This window comes from Chelonia mydas, chromosome 2 (genome assembly GCF_015237465.2).
Source record: "Chelonia mydas isolate rCheMyd1 chromosome 2, rCheMyd1.pri.v2, whole genome shotgun sequence".
Classification (NCBI taxonomy): Eukaryota; Metazoa; Chordata; order Testudines; family Cheloniidae; genus Chelonia; species Chelonia mydas.
Window position 1 is genome coordinate 183,139,872 of NC_057850.1, and position 20,066 is coordinate 183,159,937.

At 40.0% G+C, this 20,066-nt stretch overlaps 1 protein-coding gene across 3 annotated transcripts in view; it reads left to right on the top strand.

Annotated features, from left to right (window-relative positions):
- The window catches only part of SACM1L (SAC1 like phosphatidylinositide phosphatase), a 60,425-nt gene that overhangs the window by 20,562 nt on the left and 19,797 nt on the right, over positions 1–20,066 (top strand). For 2 of the 3 annotated variants that reach the window (XM_037890246.2, XM_037890247.2), the window contains 6 exons: positions 5,207–5,304; positions 8,095–8,169; positions 11,103–11,230; positions 13,545–13,694; positions 17,837–17,896; positions 19,979–20,012. In XM_037890246.2, the coding sequence (XP_037746174.1) occupies positions 5,207–5,304; positions 8,095–8,169; positions 11,103–11,230; positions 13,545–13,694; positions 17,837–17,896; positions 19,979–20,012 (545 nt within the window). Of the gene's footprint in view, positions 1–5,206; positions 5,305–8,094; positions 8,170–9,485; positions 9,546–11,102; positions 11,231–13,544; positions 13,695–17,836; positions 17,897–19,978; positions 20,013–20,066 lie in introns of all 3 variants that reach the window. The other variant, XM_037890249.2, reaches the window with a different exon arrangement.

Genomic DNA, 20,066 nt, shown 5'->3' on the forward strand with positions numbered 1-20,066 from the left:
GGTTATTTCCAAGTTCTTTAAGTTGATGGAGGGCATGAATTTAGCTAGTTCCCTCTCTATGCCAACTTGAGTTAATGCATCCTCACTTACCTATGCTAAAGGTCACAAACATTATATTTTATATAAACATCAGATGTGAGACTGAGCTAGTACTTATATACTTTATGCTTTAGGTCATTATCACTTACCTAGGCTAAAGGTCCCGCATGTATGTATGCTAACTTGCTTTAGGTCAACAGGACGTGGCCTTCAGGTTACTTACATTACAGCCAAAATACTCTAGAATAAATCTATTATAATAAAACCAACAATATCCAACCCATAAGAAAAGATATGCAAGCAAGCAGGCTAGCTTTGTGGGCTAGATATACAAGAATGCTGTTCCTTCAGAAGATGGAATGCACAATTCTGTCTCAATTTTTGAATGCTCTTTCGTTTTAATTATAGGTGGGACTAGATGCACTGCCTATTAAGGTTGTCAGACACTTTCATGTAAGATCATATTTTCAACAGCTTATAACTTTTTTGTCAGTTTGTAATCATTCTGCCTGAGGCTGATTTTGGAAAATTTCAACCGAAACAGTTCAGAAGTTTCTGAGAATGATGTTAGGGAGAAAATACATTGTTTTTCCAGTGTTAAATTCTGGTGACTTTTTTTTTCTTCTTAAGTGCTAGCTAACATCCTCATGCTTTGGAGCAGGGGCCTGAAATTTGGTCTTTTTGTCAGAGATGTGCCTTTTGTTGTCCTCATGAAAATCTGTCTAAATTTGGCCAAGTTATACAACTTTAAAAAATCAGAGTTCTTAGATTTTTAGCAGCAAATTCCCCAAAGATTTCATCAGCACTGAACTGCTAAGCTCTGACTGGAGTGTCAGCTTTCCCTGCAATAGCAGCTCTGGACTGCTGCAGGCCATGCTGAGTCCAAGTACCTGAACTGAAAACAGGGCGACTCTCTCCTGTGCTCTGTGACTGCATCTCCAGCCCCCTCTGAGCCCAGGGAGAGGAAGTTGTCTGATTCTAATGCAGGGGGGACAAGAGCTATTTGAGTGAGGGGCAGAGGGAGTACATTGGAACAAAGCTGTGCATGCAGTGTGTGGAAACTGGGATTGGAGGCTAATGGGGGCGGGGGAGAGAACAGTGACTCAAGTTTAGGTGGAGACTAGTAGTGCCTAGGTAAGGAGCCTGGGACTTGAAGGCAGTGAATGGCTTTTCTAGAGGATTAAGAGCTGGGCAGAGAATTGTTGAGGGGAATAGTGTGTTCTATAACTAGTGCAAGAGGGCTGAGTTAAGATTGCACAGGCAATTTTAATTTTGGCATTTCATTTCCTAACTCTCAATTTTGTAACCTTAATCTTTTAATGTAGCTTTTATGTGTGATTTAGAAGTACTTTATACATTATCATTATTAGCACTTTGCAGTTGATACAATATTCTTAGAATAATTTAAACTGCTTTTAAAGGAAAGATTTAACCATCTTGCTGAGTGCAGTAAGCCAAAAGCTCACATTATAAATGAACACTTGTCACCCCACAAGCTATTAATAAGTATTTGAAAATAAGGGTCTAACTAGAGTTTTTAATTTCTGAGCCTTGCACTGCCAGTGGCCAAATAGCTGAAAAGATATTTGACATGACATAAAGCTATGTCCATGCTATGGATACTGTGCAAGCCAGAGTGTTTAAATATTGATCATAGAAATTATAGATGGAAGACTCCTAATTAAGTCATCTAGAGAGTCCATTACTCTGCCAGCACAGGATTCCATTGCATGTTAGTGTATCGTCAGGTCTAATTTTGAGGGCTGTGAAAAATGAGGCTTCCATCGCATTATTTGGGAGACAGTTCCACAAGTTGATACAGAACATGCTCAGAAAGCTTTTCACGTTATACTATTTTTTTTCTTAATTTCCTCACTTTTTTTTTTAAACACCTTTTTTCACCCTGTATTCACCTTTCATCGGGATCTACATCCTTTTAAATATTACTAGACTTAAAATTTAACCTCTTCCTTCTTCGTTGTTGCTTAGCCATGACTTACATATTTGGCTATGTCTTGCCTCATAGGTCAATTGTGTAAAACTTCAGAATGTTGTGCTAAGTAAAATAAATGCCATTTTCTCTTAAAGGAGTGCTATAATCTTGATTATTATTTTTTTAAAGTTAGTTTTTTAGAAATCTAGTTTCCAAATAGAACTCCTTAGTGTCCTGGCTTGCATCTCTAAAAAGTATTCTATTTTTTTTAAAAAATAAGGGTTTTTCTGCTCCCCTATTTTTTTTTCTTTCGAGATGACCTGAGATCAACACTACCAAACATGCTGCCATATCTTCCCCTTTCTGTCTGCCCACAGTTGTGTTCTGCTTGTTCAGTTTAAACTCTGCTGCTGCTGGTATTAGGGATGAAACCCTCTTGAAGGGAACGAGGAAGGGTGTAATATACAGTGAAATATACTAAGCTAAAATGCTGTCAAATGCACAAAGTATGGTGATAAGGAAATTTAGTTATTATGGTAGGCCTTGGAGACCCTTATGAGGGTTTAGGGCAGGGGTGGGCAAACTTTTTGGCCCGAGGGCGACGTCTGGGTATGGAAATTGTATGGTGGGCCATGAATGCTCATGGGGTTGGCGTGCAGGAGGGTGCTAGGGCTCTGGCTGGGGGTGTGGGCTCTCAAGTGGGGCTGAGGATGAGAGGTTGGGGGTGCAGGAGGATGCTCTGGGCTGGGACTGAGGGTTTCAGAGAGTGGGAGGGAGATCAGGGCTGGGGCAGGGGGTTAGGACACAGGAGAGGGGCAGGGGGGGCGGGCTCTGAGTGGTGCTTACCTCAAGTAGATCCCAGAAACAGCGACATGTCCCCTCTCTGGCTCCTACGTGGAGGCACTGCCAGACAGCGCTGCCCCTGCAGCTCTCATTGGCCAGGAACCACAGCCAATGGGAGCTGCAGGGCCGGTGCTTGGGGTGGGGACAGCATGCAGAGCCCCCTGGATGCCCCTACACGTAGGAGCTGGAGTGGGGATGTGCCGCTGCTTCCAGGAGCCATGCGGAGAGGGGCGAGCCCCCGACCCCACTCCCTGGCGGGAGCTTGAGGGCCAGATTAAAATGTCTGGAGGGCCGGATGTGGCCTCCAGGTCGTAATTTGCCCACCTCTGTTTTAGGGGCTCATTGTGCTAAACTGCACATGCACACAACAGAGAGATTATCCCTGGCCCTAAAAGAGTTTACAGTTTAGAGGATGAAGAAAATTTGTTAATTTTCCATTTTAACAGTAGTGGATACATTTTTCAAGTTGATGGTGTTTCTTTAAAAAATAGCCTTACGTATGGTAGAAATATTGTCCATTCTGAGATTATTAGAAAAATTAAAACCAGGAAACTAAATCAGAGAGAAAGCTATGAAGTTTCCAAGGGGCATTTTGATACTCTTTATCTAGGGGTTAAAGAAGCTATCTTCTTTACCTCTTGTTTTGGAAATTAATTTAGAGCCCTGAGGTGTAATGACGATATAGCGATAACATTAAGAAAAACAAGATTTAATTGGAGGAGGTAAAATTGGGGAAAGATCCTAATGATTAGCCTGTGAAAGAGTCTCCCAAGAAATGACTGGACTTTCACCATCACATGAGGCATTTAAAATTTGACTAGACAAAGCTGTGTAATAGAAACAATCCTGCAAGAAGGGAATGAGGGAGAAAGGTTAGTAAAAATAATTCCCCATATCTGTATCCAGCTAATATAATGGATGAGGGATTCTCCTCTCCAGTGTACCACTGGCACTGGTGTACAGCTATGATGTTCTCACCTATCCAGTTGGAATATGGCTTTGGACAGTCAGCCTCCATAGCCATGTTCTGTTTTAGGCATTTGGTTGTCTTTGTTTCTTTTAAACTACTAGTCTTAAAAATGCCTATATTCTGCAAAGGATTTACCTAAAGAAAAGGGTGACAGGTGTTCAGATTGTTTGTTTGTATAATGCTTTGGATATTATGGACATATGTCATCAGAAGCAGAGATCTTGCTGGCAGCCTGGAAAGTGCCAGTCTTAAAGTACGTCTGGTGTAATGTACTCTTGCTGGAATTGCCTTCTGCTGTTTTGGGTTATAATTATGATATAAATTAGGTTTTTTTAGTGGATTTTTACAGGCATCTTCGAGAAAGCTTTCTCTTAGTGCAGTGATTCCCGAACTTTAACAGCCCGCAAACCCCTTTCACTAAATGGTGAAATCTCGTGAACCCCCTCCTAAAAATGAATATTTCCAGGGATTTAAGTTTAAATTTCCTCCGCACTCCATGGGGCTCCTGCTGCTGGACCCTGTTGACTGCCCTGGTCAACTGAACTCCACTGAACTTGGGCTGCAGGTCTCACTGACCGCCGGGGCTCGGGCTGCCAGCCCCAACTGCCCGGCCCCGCTCTCCCTGGGGCTCGGGCTGCCAGCCCCGCGCAGAGCACTGGGGTTTGGGCTGCCGGCTCCCCCGCTCACGGGGGCAGGGCTCGGGCTGCCAGCCCCAACTGCCCTGTCCTCTTCTCCCTGGGGCTCGGGCTGTCTGCCCTGCAACCGGGTCCCACCTGCTGCCGCCAATGCCCGGGGTCCTCTGGCCGCCATTCGTGAAATTTTTCTGGCGAACCCCCTGTAACGTTCTGCGAACCCCAGTTTGAGAACCACTGTCTTAGTGGAAAATGAGCTTTAATGTGTCAGTCTTCCACTCCCTCAGTCTGAAATCTGCTAAATGTGCACTTACGTGTGGTGCATTAATTGTTACTGTATTAATAATTGTTCAGTAAAATGGTAGTTTTGTTTGCCATAACTTGAACTCTATCAGGTTCCTAAGACTTTGTACATAGCCCATATAAACTTATGAAATGAATCACATTTTAATTCTTTCCTTTTTGAAATTAAAGCTTATTTAAGGAAACATTCAGCAAGAAACTTTCATATTTTTCACTTACAGTAGGGTGGTACAGGATTATTTCCCTGGTGATAAGCAAGCAAGGAATTTTGCATTCAGCCATTAAAACTCTCGGGTTCATATTTCCACTTAGTGCTCTACAAAATAAATGAGTGGTGTACAGCCGTTTTCCAGTCAACAGTTGTTTAAAATTTGTTCAGCAATTAGGAAAAAGCCATAACTGGCTTCCCAGCTGTTTATAATTAAATATGGAACTTGTATGGCAAGTCTGGTTTATTTTACTCATAGCTTTTAATTTCTTTTGAAGGCACATAACACCAGAGAAGTTTTACGTGGAAGCTTGTGATGATGGAGCAGATGATGTTCTTGCCATTGACAGAGTCTCCACAGAGGTCACTCTTACAGGTATGCTTCTCACCAGCACTAGGCCAGTCGATTAAAAAGTACAGTGACAAAGTGCAATGAGCAATCTAAATACTACTTCAAAGCTGAATGTCATGGTTCTTTGGATAGCTTACTGAATATCCACATTAATTATTGTGGTATCGTAAGTCTCTCTTCACCTCACTCATGATGTTGAGTTTTTTTGTCTCCTTTGTGGACTGGATGTTAATTTGCAGTAGCAGAAATCCAAAATGTGCCACAGCATTTTGATTATTTTCAGTAAAATTAACATTTTAAAGTATTCGTTGATATTTATTTCTGTAGATCAACATGTAATTTTTATTGGAAGATAGTTTTAAGGTTCTTTGCAGTTATGTAGCTGTGTGTATTAAAAATGTGCGGTGAAAATATATGGTGCATAACTAAGGCTAAGATTTTTGTCATGATTATTTTTAGTAAAAGTCACAGACAGGTCACGGGCAATAAACAAAAATTCACAGAGCCCATGACCTGTCCGTGACTTTACTAAAAATAACGAGGCAGGGCCAAGTAGGGGGGACGAATGGAGTCTCATGATGGGGAGGGAGGGACCGAAAGGCCAAGCCCCCAGCCATGGCGGGTGGCACAGTCCCGGCTGCAGCGGGACGCAGCGCCCCCGCTCTGGTGCTGGCCATAGCTGCAGGATAGAGGTGCACGGTCCCAACTGCAGCCCCCACCAAGCCCCAGCATGGCCCTTGGACGCTGCGGGGCTGGGGCACGTGGCCCCTAGCAGAAGCTGCGGGGCTGGGGCTGCAGGGTCTTGGTTCCAGCCATCCAGCCCCTGTTGCGGGGCAGGGGCACGGAGTCCCATCTCTAGCCCCAGCTTCAGCTGCTGACAGCTGAAGTGGAAGAAGTCACCGAGGTCCGGTAAAGTCACAAAATCCTTGACTGCCGTCACCTCCTCTGCCTAAATCATAGCCTTATTCATAACAACTGATTTGGGGCTCCCACTCACCATTTTATTTTTTGATAACTGTACGACTGCATCAGTTTGAAATGTTGACTTATTCATGCTAATTAGGACTGATGCCACAGTCTGGACTCAAGCACAGGAATGATGAATGTCGTGCAAATGTGCTCCCATAATTCCAAGAGCTCAATTTATTTAGCTTAACAAGGAGAAGGTTAAGGGGTGACTTGAATACAGTCCACAAGTATCTACCCAAGGAATAAATATTTAATAATGGGCTCATCAGTGCAGCAGAGAAATGTATAACACGATACAATGGCTGGAAGTTGAAGCTAGACAAACTCAGACTGGAAATAAGGTGTACATTTTTGACAGTGAGGACAATTAACCATTTGAACAATTTACCAAGTATAAATTGGTAACTTTTAAATCAAGATTGGATGTTTTTGTAGAAGATCTGCTCTAGGAATTATTTTGGGGAAGTTCTATGGCCTGTGTTACACAGGAGGTCAGACTAGATGATCACAGTGGTCCCTTCTGGCTTTGGAATCTATGAACTTGGCCAACATATCTCACTCTTATTTCTACTTGGTGATTTTTATTTTTAGTTTTTTCCTGAGGCTATTAAAAGGCTACAATTTGAATTGTTTGATAGTTCTGTGCTATGGCCATAACTTAACATTTTTATTTTTGCAAATTTGTGTGGTTTTAACAAACAAACGAGTTGTTTCCCAGGTGAAGGCCTGATACTAAATTACAGCTTGAAACAAACCATTTAATGCTGAGCTATGAACTTCAGAAAATAGTATGTTAAAAGTGAACTCACATGCTGTCTTACTGAGAGGAGCTGCTACAATACTTTCCCTTCATATTAGAATCTGTATATCTCCTTTCTCTCATGAGAAAATTAAATTAAAACCTCTTTTCCAACTAAATTTGGACTGTAAATCTTACAGTATTTTCGTATAAGATTAGAGCGCTCATCCTACTGAAATATTATAGTACTGGAATAGCAATTTACTCCTTCAGAGCTGTAAGGATTACTCTTCCCAGGTTTCTGTTGTCTGCCATCTTTTCCTAATGCTGATGTTTCATTAACATATAAACTCTTCAAGCCAAGGTATGTTGTTGTCCCAGCAGCTACTTTATAATTTCATTGGCATGTAACCCAATGCATAATCTAGTCCCATCTTTTTCCATTCTTCAAACTCTGTTGGGGCGCTTAGCTGTGACTTAAGCCTGGTTTAAAACTTGGTGTTAATGGTCCTCACAATGACCCCTAAATCTGTGGATGATAAAAGTACAATACTGAAGCACTATTGCAAGTTGCATCCACATATCCATCCATTTCCTATATTCTTTACCACAGCTGTACAGCTCTTAGTAGTCTTTGCCTTGAAGAGCTGGCCTTACAAGTTAGAAAACACAATTCAGACTGCTTGTCTGGCCCTGTTGCTCAGTGTGGAATTGGACTGAGATGGTGCAGAAGTGGGGAGGCCAGGTATTGTGGCTAAGGCTGGTCTTGGGGCCTTGACACCTGGAGTTTGGTTCAAAACAGGAAACTCCTTGCTGCTGGCAGGACAGTGTGCTACTGCTGAGCTACCCAGCTAGCCTGTCCTGTAAATGAGCCTGAATTTCTTCAGTTAGAATGATTCTTGTTGATTAAACAAAATAGAAAACTTTCATTTCTTAATTTTAAATTCTTTCCCAGCAGGTTTTCAAACTCTAATCCATTGCCTCTCACTATGGTGACTCATTAATGACATGGTTGAAACTTCATGATCAAATCTAATTTAATAAAGTTACATGGGATATAATCATGAAACAGATGTAGTTTGACATCTTGTTTTTCTGCTTTTCAGTTAAGAAAGATGTTCCCCCTTCAGCTGTTACAAGGTCTATATATGGTATTTTGGGAACAATCCGTCTGGTGGCAGGTAAGGAAAACAAAATGGTATACTGGTGAAAGAATGTAGGTGAAAATATATTACTAGAGAAATCTAAAAGCCGGGAGAGAGTGTGGTTCATGTATAAAGGAAATCTGGAATTAGTTTGTTGGAGAAAATCACTTTTTTCATCATTTCTTAAAAGTTGCTATAGTATGACACGTCATCTGTGAGCTAACTAAAGATGCTTAAAAATGAAAGGAAGGGAAGATGTCTTATGAATTTTAAGTATCCAAATGTAGAAAAGGAGTTAATTGACCATTCTGTCAACTTACTTTTTAAATCTATTTCTACAGAATCTACAAAAAGTTTAATTCTCCTCCTCTTCCCCCCGCTTTCACCCTCATCACTGGATTTGCTATAAATACTTTTTGGTGAGGCTTGCTTTCAAGTCAGTAGTGTTGGTATACAAAAAAAGATATTTGGGAATGACCTGATGTAAGATCAGTTTGTAATTTAGTTGTTTAATCAATGGCTGTGTTCAAACCTCTTCCCAAATGTAGAGGAAAAGTCAACAGTTAACAAAAGGAAGAAGACAAATTGGAACAAAACTTCCTAATATTATATTAAATAGTGCAGGGTAAGAACAAATTGTTCTATAAAACGTATGTCATACTGTACTCTGAAGCTGATGGGAATAATCACTGATACAAGTAAACTTTGAGTCACAGGTATGAGGCCAACTTTTCCAATGAAAGTTAAGTGTTTTTCTTATTTGAGTGAATTTGATTCTGATGAAAGTTAGATTAATAGCAATAGTCTGGAAACGAGTGTAATAAGGTGTGTAGGTGCTCTACATAGATTGTCTGTCTGTCTGTCTGTCTGTCTGTCTGTCTGTCTGTCTGTCTACCTTAATCATTCTGTGCAAAGCCTTTTTCTAGAGCAGAGTGCCAATTTTTCCAAACAAAATATGAACACTTGACTAGGTTGAGATTATCAAACTTAGTAGACCAAAACAAGATTTAAACATGTCTATCCCAAAGTAAGACAAATGTAATAAATAACTGTACCACAGTCTACAGTATATGTACTTTGATATCTTTAAGGGTCCCTGTTTGTGTTTAAAACTGAATTATCCCGAAGAGGATTGAGAGAGAATGGCGTAGCGGTTTGGTAATAGTATGCTGCCTTTCACTTCAGGATCACTGACTGAATTCTGTCCCAGGCAGTGTAACATTTTGAGTGGCCTATCTGAAAAATCTCAGACCAGTTTCTGGTGGACAGGTGTCAATAAGGGTGAAAGCAACCTAATTAGAGATCAGAAATGAATATTGAGATTGAATTACCTTCTTTTCTTCTATTCACAGCTGTGAGGCAGTGTTAATGTAAACCTCCTTTTACTGACCATGATCTATATTTATCAAGAGGTAAAACTTGTGTTTTACAATTGTCAGTCCACGACCTTTCACAAGAATTAATGTTGTATTTATTTAAAAGTTTAGAAGAAAAGAAAAATCTTCACCTGACTTAATAACTTTGAGCTTTTATAAAACAAACATTATGTCCTTACTATCCTCTTCTACTGTAGACGTTTTACATTTCACTTAAGCTGAGTTCAAGTCAATATGGTGTGTATTTTTTTTCTACTACTTGTGCAACATTGCTTGTGAGATCAATATACCTGTGGGACAAATATTTGAGGGTTGTCTTACAAGCACTATTATGTGAAGTCAAGTTCTGAATTTGAATAGTTGTAAATTAAGAAGAATCAAGTTTTGGATCTGAATCATTTGCATCCTTCTGGATGAAATCAAATGCGCAAAACTAGTAACTAAAACTGTAGATGGAGAAGGTTAACTGGTGGTACATATCAGTTTTATGCAACTGGGTGGATTAAATGCCCACTGAACTGTAACTACTTCTCCAGAAAATTAAAGCACTATAGGGTGCGTTGTGCTATAAATGGGAGTTAGTAAATTTAATGGAACACAAACACTGTGAATAATTTATAAAGCCATGGTTGTTGGTTTTTCTTATTGGCATTCACTGACTCACACTTCATAGTAGGAGGTGTGAGATTTCATAGCATTTCATTCTTGTGAAATAGCTTATTCATAATTTTGATCAACCCAAGATTTTGAAAAATCTGTCTTGGTTATATTTGCATCTGAAAACCACAGTCAGTTGTACATTGAAGTGCACAATTTTCCAACAGTAAATAAGTTCCATAGGAGTAATTTTGTTCAATGGAAGGTAAGACTACATTGTATTTTCCAAGGTGGAGGCAAGCTAACAAATTGCTATAGTGAGGGGCTGCACTGTTATATGTGCAGTTCTTCTGATTGATTGATTTTTCTATATTAATGCAGATTGTCCCCCGACACCCCATTTAATAGATATTGGAGGCTTTCGGTCAACTATGTTTTAGGATAAAATAGCATATCTGTGACCTTCTGTAAGACTTCTACGATGGATCGCAGTTGTTGAATACTGCCGCACGCTGTCATTGTACATATTGCTGATGGATTCTGCATTCTCCAAACTATGGGCTCAGTCACTTATCTGCATCCCCACCCTAAAAGATCTGAGTGTGGAGAGGACTGTCTGTACTTGGATCTGCAGTTGGGGTCGGCCGCCCCGCTACACTCTCTCCCCATTCCTCAAGACCCTGAAGTGTGCTTCAGATCTGCATGTGTGGATGGAGTGGTGGGTGCTTGGAAGGGTGTGCGCTATCCCTACCCAACTCCATGGGGAATCTGAAGGAAAGTTAATTCATTTGTGGGTTTTAGACTTTGGAGTGGAGCAACCTCCTTCCAATGGAGGGATATAGAGGAAACTCTTGAGGAGGGGAACCTCCAGGAATTTGTCTCCCTCTTTCCCCTTCATGCATTTTTTTCATATATAGCCTTGTGCTTGCTATCCTTGTTTTCTTGAACCACGTTATAGCTAACTACCCTTGACTTCTACATTTTTTTATTTTACAGGGAACTATCTCATTGTAATAACAAAAAAGAAAAAAGTAGGTGAATGTTTCAATCATGCAGTCTGGAAAGCAACTGATTTTGACATCCTCTCCTACAAAAAGACCATGCTGCACTTAACTGATATTCAGGTAGGAGTAGACTGGTAGAAGAAAAATAAATAAGCCACAACTGATTAGCAGTTTTCTGATGGCTTATCATCTTCAGCGAAATTAAAAAAAACCTCTTCAAATGTAGGTCTCCTGGGATCAAAGCATAGTTTGTAGACGGTTACAGCAGTTGTGCAATTTCTTTTAAAATGCTGGTGGCATTGTAGTCCATCTGCTTTGATTTATTTATAATGTTATAAGCATGTGCATGTTCTTGCTTATATCAGTGTAAATTAGAGAAAATCTATGGATTCCAAATTCCCAAACGAACTCCATTGTGCAACCACTGTGTCACTGGCCTTCCTGACACCAATTTCACAGTCCCCTCCCTCCAGTTTCTAAGATGGCCTTTCTTATTCTTCTGACCAAATCATCCTTCATTAGGTCCCATCTCTCACTGCATCAATTTCAAACCCATGTCTCTTATGTCTCCCAAAACTGCACCCCTTCTTTCTTCCCACAGTGCCCATTAAGACCCTCTTAGTCCAGTTCTTTCACAGCCAACTGTGTTTTCTTCCACACTGTCTCCTAGGTATGGCATGTCCTCCCTGAGCTGCTCCACAAAACCACTACCGTCTTCATATCAAATCCTTTACTACTTCCATGAAACCTACAAGAAACTAGTTGACTAAGTCATCCAACTGTTTATCTCACTTAGCTTATCACTGAACTGATCATTTCTGTTTACATGGAGGGAAGGGGTTGAATGTTGGGAGGAATGAAAGGGTGTAAGTTCATTGGAACTGAAACTGGGGATTGCTGTGGAACAAAGACACGGGGGTTGAATGGTGGGATGGGAGGTGAATTTAGTATCTATTTAAAAATAAAATAAGGCAAACTTGCAACCAAGACATGTGCCTGTCACTGGGATCACCTTGCCAGAATGTTGTATCCTTTCCGCCCACATCTCACTTGTCTTTTTTTTTTTTTTTTTTTGACTGTACACTCTTTGGGGCACAACAGTTTTTCCTCTGTGGTTGGGAAGCACTTGGTATCAGTCTAATCTCCATTATTTACTCCTGGGGGAATTCTGTGCCTAAAAATTCTTCACACAGTGTTTTAAAATTCTACAAAATTCTGCCCATTGTATTTGTCAAAATAACATAACTTAATGACGCCAGTTGCAATTATTCTGGTAATTTATTTAAAAATACCTGTCAGCAAGTATGTCTGTAACACACACACACACACACACACACACACACACACACACACACACACACACACACACTCTCTCTCTCTCTCTCTCTCTCTTTATATTTATATTTATATTTATATTTATATTTATATTTATATTTATTCAGGGGAAAAAAGTTTTGACTGATTCCTTTCTAGGCATATGAGTACAGAACTTTGAGTAATACATTACTGTATTGTAGTTTAAATGAATTTCCTGCACCCCTCAGAAGCAGTGCAAAGGCTTGGGGGGCTCAGGACTAACGGGGAGCTGAAGGAGAGGGAAGGAGCCTGGGAGTGAACCTGGAGGGTTGTTGGGTGTGGGTGGGAGAAGTCTGGAACAGGTTTTTTGGGGGGGAGGGTGGGGGGGTATGTTAGGGAGTTGGGGAGTCTCCCCCATGCAGACCCTGGCTGACCCCTAGCCTCTCCCATTCAGTGAGGCACATCTACTTCCCCATCCCCAGGTGGCCCTGCAGCCCCCCTCCCATTCAGCCCCTGGCTCAATGCTGTCGCCCCACAAACTTCTAAATCCATGCCCCAATCTGTCTTCCCACTAGCCCTTCTGAACTTTAGTCTGTGACCCCGCCCCATCCCCCAGCAGCCCTATGTACCCCTCTCTGTCCGTCCCATGCCTCCTCACCTGGCACTGCTGTGAGGAACACAGTCTCTCCCCGTCCCTCTCTGCACACTGGCTGCCCTCTCTTCTGGTGCCGCTGATGGGCAAAATGCCTCTACAGCAGAATCTCTATTCTATGGAGAAGAAAAAAAAACTGCGGGGGACATGAATTCTGCCCGTATGCAGTGGCACAGAATTCCCCCAGGAGCAATTATTGGTCAAATCCCCTAAATTTCAGCTTTCTCTCATGTACTGTACATATTGAATCAGGGTGTACTGGAGCAGTTTAATGTTGTAAACTGTCAGTCTACTTTTATTGTCTCAAAATTGTAATCTCAAGGTATCCTTTTGTACTGGGGTTTTATGTTTTTTTTTATGTATTCCTGCAAAACATGGTGGTAAGCAAAAAATCAGTGTCTTTTTAAAAAGGGGAATGTAAAAAACCCAACAATGTGGTGTTAGTAAATAAGAATGCTGCTTGTTCTTTTTTTTTTCTGCCAACAGTTGCAGGACAATAAAGCCTTTTTAGCAATGCTTAGTCACATCTTGAATGTGGATGGATTTTACTTCTCTACAACATATGACCTAACCCACACTTTGCAAAGGTTAGCCAACACCAGTCCAGAATTCCAGGAAATGAGCCTACTAGAGAGGGTAAGGATTCCACTGATTTCTGTCTTGTATCCAGCTCCTTGTCAACTAGTTTTGTGTGTGGTAATGGGTTTATTTTATAGATCAGGTAACTGATGGGATTATTTCACTAGTCTATTTAGATTCCAATTTCTGACTGGACTGAACTCTGAGGGGACAAGAGTCAGTTTCATCCCTTTTTAATGTTTCTGTGACATAGATTAGCTTTCAAACTTGCTATTTTGTTTTTGTAAACTAGATATCCCCTTAAAATTAATGTTGAATTTTTGCATTCCTAAAATAGAGCCCTACCATTTCTGGCTCTGTAGCATTAAATTTGTGTATATTACACTTCTCAACAGCCTGTGGGTAAACCTGTTGCAAGACTGCTTTAAAAAAATCAATACTTTTTGAGCTGACTTGTATACTATCCTATCTTTTGTTTCCTTCTGCCATCCTACGTAGATCTTTGTGTCTTGCTGCTTCTGACCTCCTTGCCACAACCCTTAATGTTCCATGCTCAGGTCATCTTATATTACAAACTTCTGTTAGGGGCTGCTCAATGTTCCTGATTATTTTATAAAGGAAAATTAAATCTGTCGGGCAGCAGTGGTGTGGGAGTTGCAAGCTAGTGGATGTGTGCGTACCAAAAGTGAGGAAAAATGCTGGCCTTAAATGCCACAAATATACAGTGACTACAACTCCTTTCTCTTTTCTGCCTGCCACTGCTGGTTATCTCTTTTTTGCGTTTCATTTTGATTTAAAATACATAGCTACCATAATGCAGTTCCCAAGTAACTTCATAATAAAGTTTAAATATAGCTACAGGTCTCTCCCCAGCTTGGATTTTAAACTTTCAAATGTTTTAAATATACATTTTAATCCTCTTAAGACACATCATTGTGGAATAGTACTGTTTATAGCGCCTCCTCCAAAGCCCATTGAAATCAGTGGAAGTCTTTCCAGAGACTTCACTGGGCTTTGGATCAGGTCCTTAAAATACAACTTCTCAACACTAGAATTCTGAGAACTACACATCTGAGCAGTTCAATACTCCTGGTTTTGTGTGTATCTTGTCTCTTCCTTGGCACTTCCAGCTGTTTTTAATCTTACATACATCCTCATTTATGTTCTTAAATTAAGAGTTTATGGTACTGTCAGTGAAATTAGGGCTCCTTGTGCACTTACCTGGCCAGAGTTTTAATGCATAAACTGTAAAAAGGGTAGGTATGTATGTTGAATATGTATGTTCATAGTGTAATAGCTTTTCACAAAGCCATTAGTGGTCCCTTGATTCTGAAAATTATAGTAAAAATGGTTTTACCTCTCCACCTTCAAACTAAACTAGTGAAATGGTATTGCGAATATTGCTTGTGTGCCTTCTGTATTTTCCACTATCAGCATGCAACTAGTCCATTGTCACACTTGCTGTGTAAAAGCTTCAGCCTGACAGTATTGGCTATGGTAGGGATGTTTTTTGGAATGAATAGTTGACCACAAGAGGAAAGGGAAGCAACTGAAAATGTGTGCCATGAGAGAATCAATTATAGAAGTTACACTTTAAGTGTTTTAACATTGTTTTCATTCCTCTTCAAACAGTAAGAATTGAAAAAATAGTTGTTTGCAGTTCTCCAGCCTGTGGAGAATAAGCAGTGTAGTTAAAAAGTGAACTCCAAAATGCTAGTTATTGTGGCAGTTTTGAACAGAACAAAACTCCACAAACCTAAAACTTAGTTGTACTGCTGACTCAATAACGAGAGTTAATTTTGTGTGTGATATCAGAAAACGTTACTTCTGAGATGAATAACTCTTACATGATTTCTTACACGTTTCTTAACCCGTAGGATACTTGATGTATTTGAAGTTTGTCTGTGGCAACTTGCATAGTAACTTTTTTTGACACTGTGGGAAGGAGTTAGATAAAAAATTACGGGTTTCTAAGATTAGGATCAGAGAAAGTGGGGGTTGCTTCATCAAAAAGTGAAAGAGATGTCACTTGAGCTTGCATTTAGGACAGAGACTGGGAAGGATACAGAACAGTGTGGTGGATTTGTGGCCTCTTGCCCTGGGATTTTGCATTCTAAACCTGACTATCTTAATATGCTGTTAAAAACAGTATTTAGTATGTTTAATTTCAATCTTAAAGAAAACAAAACCACGCAGCCACACTAAGGCCCCAAGGGATATCTTTAGGAATGTAAACTTTCTCAGCTTCCATGAAGATTTAGAATCCATAATCTGCTAAACATGGTTTTGATTCAACAAGTGCTTTCTAAAATGCATTGAGACAGCTCATTTTCAGCTGGAAGAAGAGGCTATAAAGCCTCCTTTACAAGGTGTTGCCTCCTAACTGTCAGAATATTTTCAGAACTGGGAACAAGAAGCGATTCTCACACCCTTTTTAAACCTTCATGTCCATTTCATTTTCTTATTTAAAAAAAACTTCAGCAGACCATATTGCTTGTTAATGAACCCTAGAATTCTGTGTTTAGATACTGTTCTGTGTTAATTTTTATATGGTACTTTCTCATTCTCTCCCACAAATGGTCTAGCTGTAATGATTGTTTAGCCTTAAAATCAATCTACCAAGTTTCAGAAAAGTGTCATTATGTATTTATTCTTTCAACCATAGGAAGGGACATGTCAGCACATTAGTTATTTAAAAAATTGTCCGTTCCAGTTTAAAATGATCTAACATACTGAAGTATCCCTTTTTGAGTCAGTAAGCACTCTAGATTTATATTAATAAATATAACCATTTTTAAAAGGTATGTAAGATGCCAGTTGTGTTGCAGCTGTTGAAATAGTTATGATCTACTTGTATCCATGCCATCTTGGGAGATCTGATGGGTTCACAGCCTGGTCAGCACTTGAATGCAGCCAAACCTAGGGTACTATAGGAAGTAGGGTTGGTGACTCAGGTGAGTGGCACTAGAACCTCTGAGCAGCAGTCTTTCATTCACTTGTTCTGAAATAATATCCCAGTATGGTGTGCAGGAGTATTATGTTTCTGGAGACGCAGGCATTCAAATAAGATTTAAAACCAATGTTTTTGTCCTTTATGGTCAAGGATTAAATTGCTCAAAGATGGACACATGCAATTATCCATACATAACTGAGATAAAATACAAATATGCATGCAAAATCAGGTAGCTGCATGCTTGTTGCCAGTTACCCATTAACTCGCCAGACAGCTGCTCAGACACCCAAATTTGCCCATGTAATTGTGGTACTTATCTTTTAAAATCTGACCTTCAGTATTTCATAACATTTTTAACAAGCGCAGGTGTTGTCCTGATAATCCTGGTCAAATGCTAATTTAGCTAAAAACATGCTTCGTTAGAACTCCCTCTGTATTTCTTCTGTCCTAAATTGCTGAATGCAGCTTTTGCTTGCTATTAAAAGGCTACAGTATTTCAATGAAGAAATATTTCATCTTGAAATAGAAGCCAGTAAAGAGCTGTGATCTCCTTTGGGATGAGATTCTCTCTGCATGTTCTCACTTTCCTCTCTGAGTTTCCACTTGTTCCAAAATTCATTGGGTACTGCTGTTTAAAGATGTCTTGCAGTTTAAAATTCTCAAAAGCACTTTGGGTTGATTTTTGTTGCAATGTACTGACTTTGTTCTGCAGAATAAAAGGATAGTAACTAAGGGTTTGTCTACACTTAGATCAGGAACATCTTGTTCGTTTCTGGTAGGGCCTCCAGCTATGCTTCTGTGCAGCAGCCCGTCCAGCCAAAAGAGTGCAAACAGCATTTTGTGAAAGCCAGGTGCACCACCCTTACATAAAGAAAAGGAGTACTAGTGGCACCTTAGAGACTAACCAATTTATTTGAGCATAAGCTTTCGTGAGCTACAGCTCACTTCATCGAATGCATCCGATGAAGTGAGCTGTAGCTCACGAAAGCTTATGCTCAAATAAATTGGTTAGTCTCTAAGGTGCCACTAGTACTCCTTTTCTTTTTGCAAATACAGACTAACACGGCTGCTACTCTGAAACCACCCTTATCATATATCTAGTCACCCAAACTTATGCTACTGCAGGATAGCGCTGAGCTTCTGCCCTACCATAGAATAAGCTGAGCTTCAGAAACCTGTTCTCTCCCCTCTCCCCCCCAAACAAAAAACCCCAACAACCCTATTTGCTTATTTTTTCTCACTACAGGCAGATCCACGGTTTGTGTGGAATGGGCATCTTCTTAGAGAATTTGCTGCTCAGCCAGAGGTAATGTTGGAAGTTTCCTTTAATAATCTATATGAAATGTAGCACAGATATAATATTATGAAGAAAGTGTTTTAGTCTTGCATATGTCTTTATTTCAGATACCCAGAACTCTCGTAGATAAAATATTGGTTACTTGTATTCTAGTTGTAGCAAAATTACACGTGTGTGTGTGTGTGTGTAAGTTATTGACATTACATTTATCTGTCTTAAACTAATCACTTCATTTCAATTTCACCCCAAAGTCCTCTGATACTATCCGGTGAAATAATAACTTCTTGAAAATGTCTGTTAGGAAAAAAAATAGACTTTGATAATATGGCCTCAGCTGTATGCTAAGAAAAATAACATCAAGAAGAGGTGCGCAGTATGTGCCTAGTAGGTCAAATTCTGCAAAATATTGAGCTCTGCTGTGCCTTATGTAAGGCGGATATTGTTCCCCAAGGATACTGCCTCTTTCCCTTGGCACAGCTATGAGTTTGAGTCTGGATTGCCTTTCCTCAAAATTTCCACACATGATCGAAAGGACACTTCCAAGGTTTTGAGGCTAAATCAGCGTTACTTTTCAAACAAATTCTTCAAGAGACCATAAGCTTAGAGACATGCCAGGTAAATCCTAATATAAACTAAGCAGTACAAGTGCACAATAAAGGGTCGTACACAACTGTGTGTTTATATTGGGAATTTATTGTCACATGAAGTGTCGAGCTAGAAACGTGAACTAGTCAAGAAAGATGTCACTTGAGTTTCTGATGTCCCTCTCCCCCAGATTGGACTATACTATGTGAACTGCATAGGGAAAGTCCACACGCAGTAGGAAATTCCTCAGAATTGTCCAGTCACATGTGTGTTCCTATGATTTCCTTACTCTTCCTCCAACCCACCTCCTCCATAATACCGGCACAGAGACTCTGCTTCCAAAACCCACAGACGTCCCCAGCAGTTACATGGCAGCCTGTACATCCACAGAAGGCAGGAACATTTTCATAAAGAACCAGGGCATCTACACTCCATTACATATAAGGGTGTTTTACTGCCGTATTCTCTGTGCTGGCTGCTGCACCCACCCCCTTTCAATACCAGCTGTAACCTCCTCCACTGATGTAACCTCATAATGAAAAGGAAAGGGAAGACTTTATTGTAGCAGCTAGCAGAGAGAATGTGGTAGCAGAAAACTTCAGGAGATACTGAAATTTTTAGAAGGGGATCATGATTTGGGGAGAAGGGCTTCCATGGTGGTCTGGGACTGAGAGAATGCAGCAGATCCATTGTTCAGTACCTTCCTTCCTGGTGACTTAATGCCTGATCTGCCGTCCTTTTTCTAGTCTTTACACCATGTAGAGAAACATAGCGTTATATTTGCAAACCACCTTTAACTTGTTTTAATTAAATGCTAATTAGTGTAAAGGGCAGTATATTGCCATATTTACTCTTGTGTTGAGCAAATTCTATCCAGACAACATTACACCCTTGGATTTCTTAAGTCTAGTCTTAAATTATTCACATGGGGTAGATAATATTTCTTAGCTAAGACTTGTATTGGTAGCTCTGAACTCAGCAAACACATTTGTTCATGTCATACATTGACAATATTCAAGTAGGTTTTAGAAAATACATTTAGGTATTAATTTACATTGAGCTTGTTTGTGGCAAAAATATTAAGCAGATCTCTGTTTAGAACAGGAGTACAAATACCCATTTATATTCCAAGGCAGCTTGCTGTTACCAAGGTCATTCACTGACTCTCTGTGAGATAAGCATGGTTACAGAATATCTTCTGCTTAACAGAGTGATGACTGGTAAGAAATATCCCACTTTGTTGCTTTATTAGTGAGCAAAAAATCTTTGTGGTTGTGCAAATAAATCACTAGTCTAGAAAACATGAAACTTTTTCTTATTCACTGGCAATAAATGTCCCTCTTCCCAAACTGAATTGCCTTTACAATGTTTGCCTTTTACTAGAGTTTCATACACTTGTCATCTATCTATTCCTTGCGTTAGTACTTGGAGATACCTGTTTTGTTAGACAACTTTATATAAAATATATTTTTAAAATGTGTTATACGGTTTCTTTTGTATTTTCAGATCCATAGGTTTGCTCTTCCAGTGATGCATGGATGTATCCTTTTCTTGTTTTGTAATCTAAATTTACTCTAGGTATCAATGTTTTGTT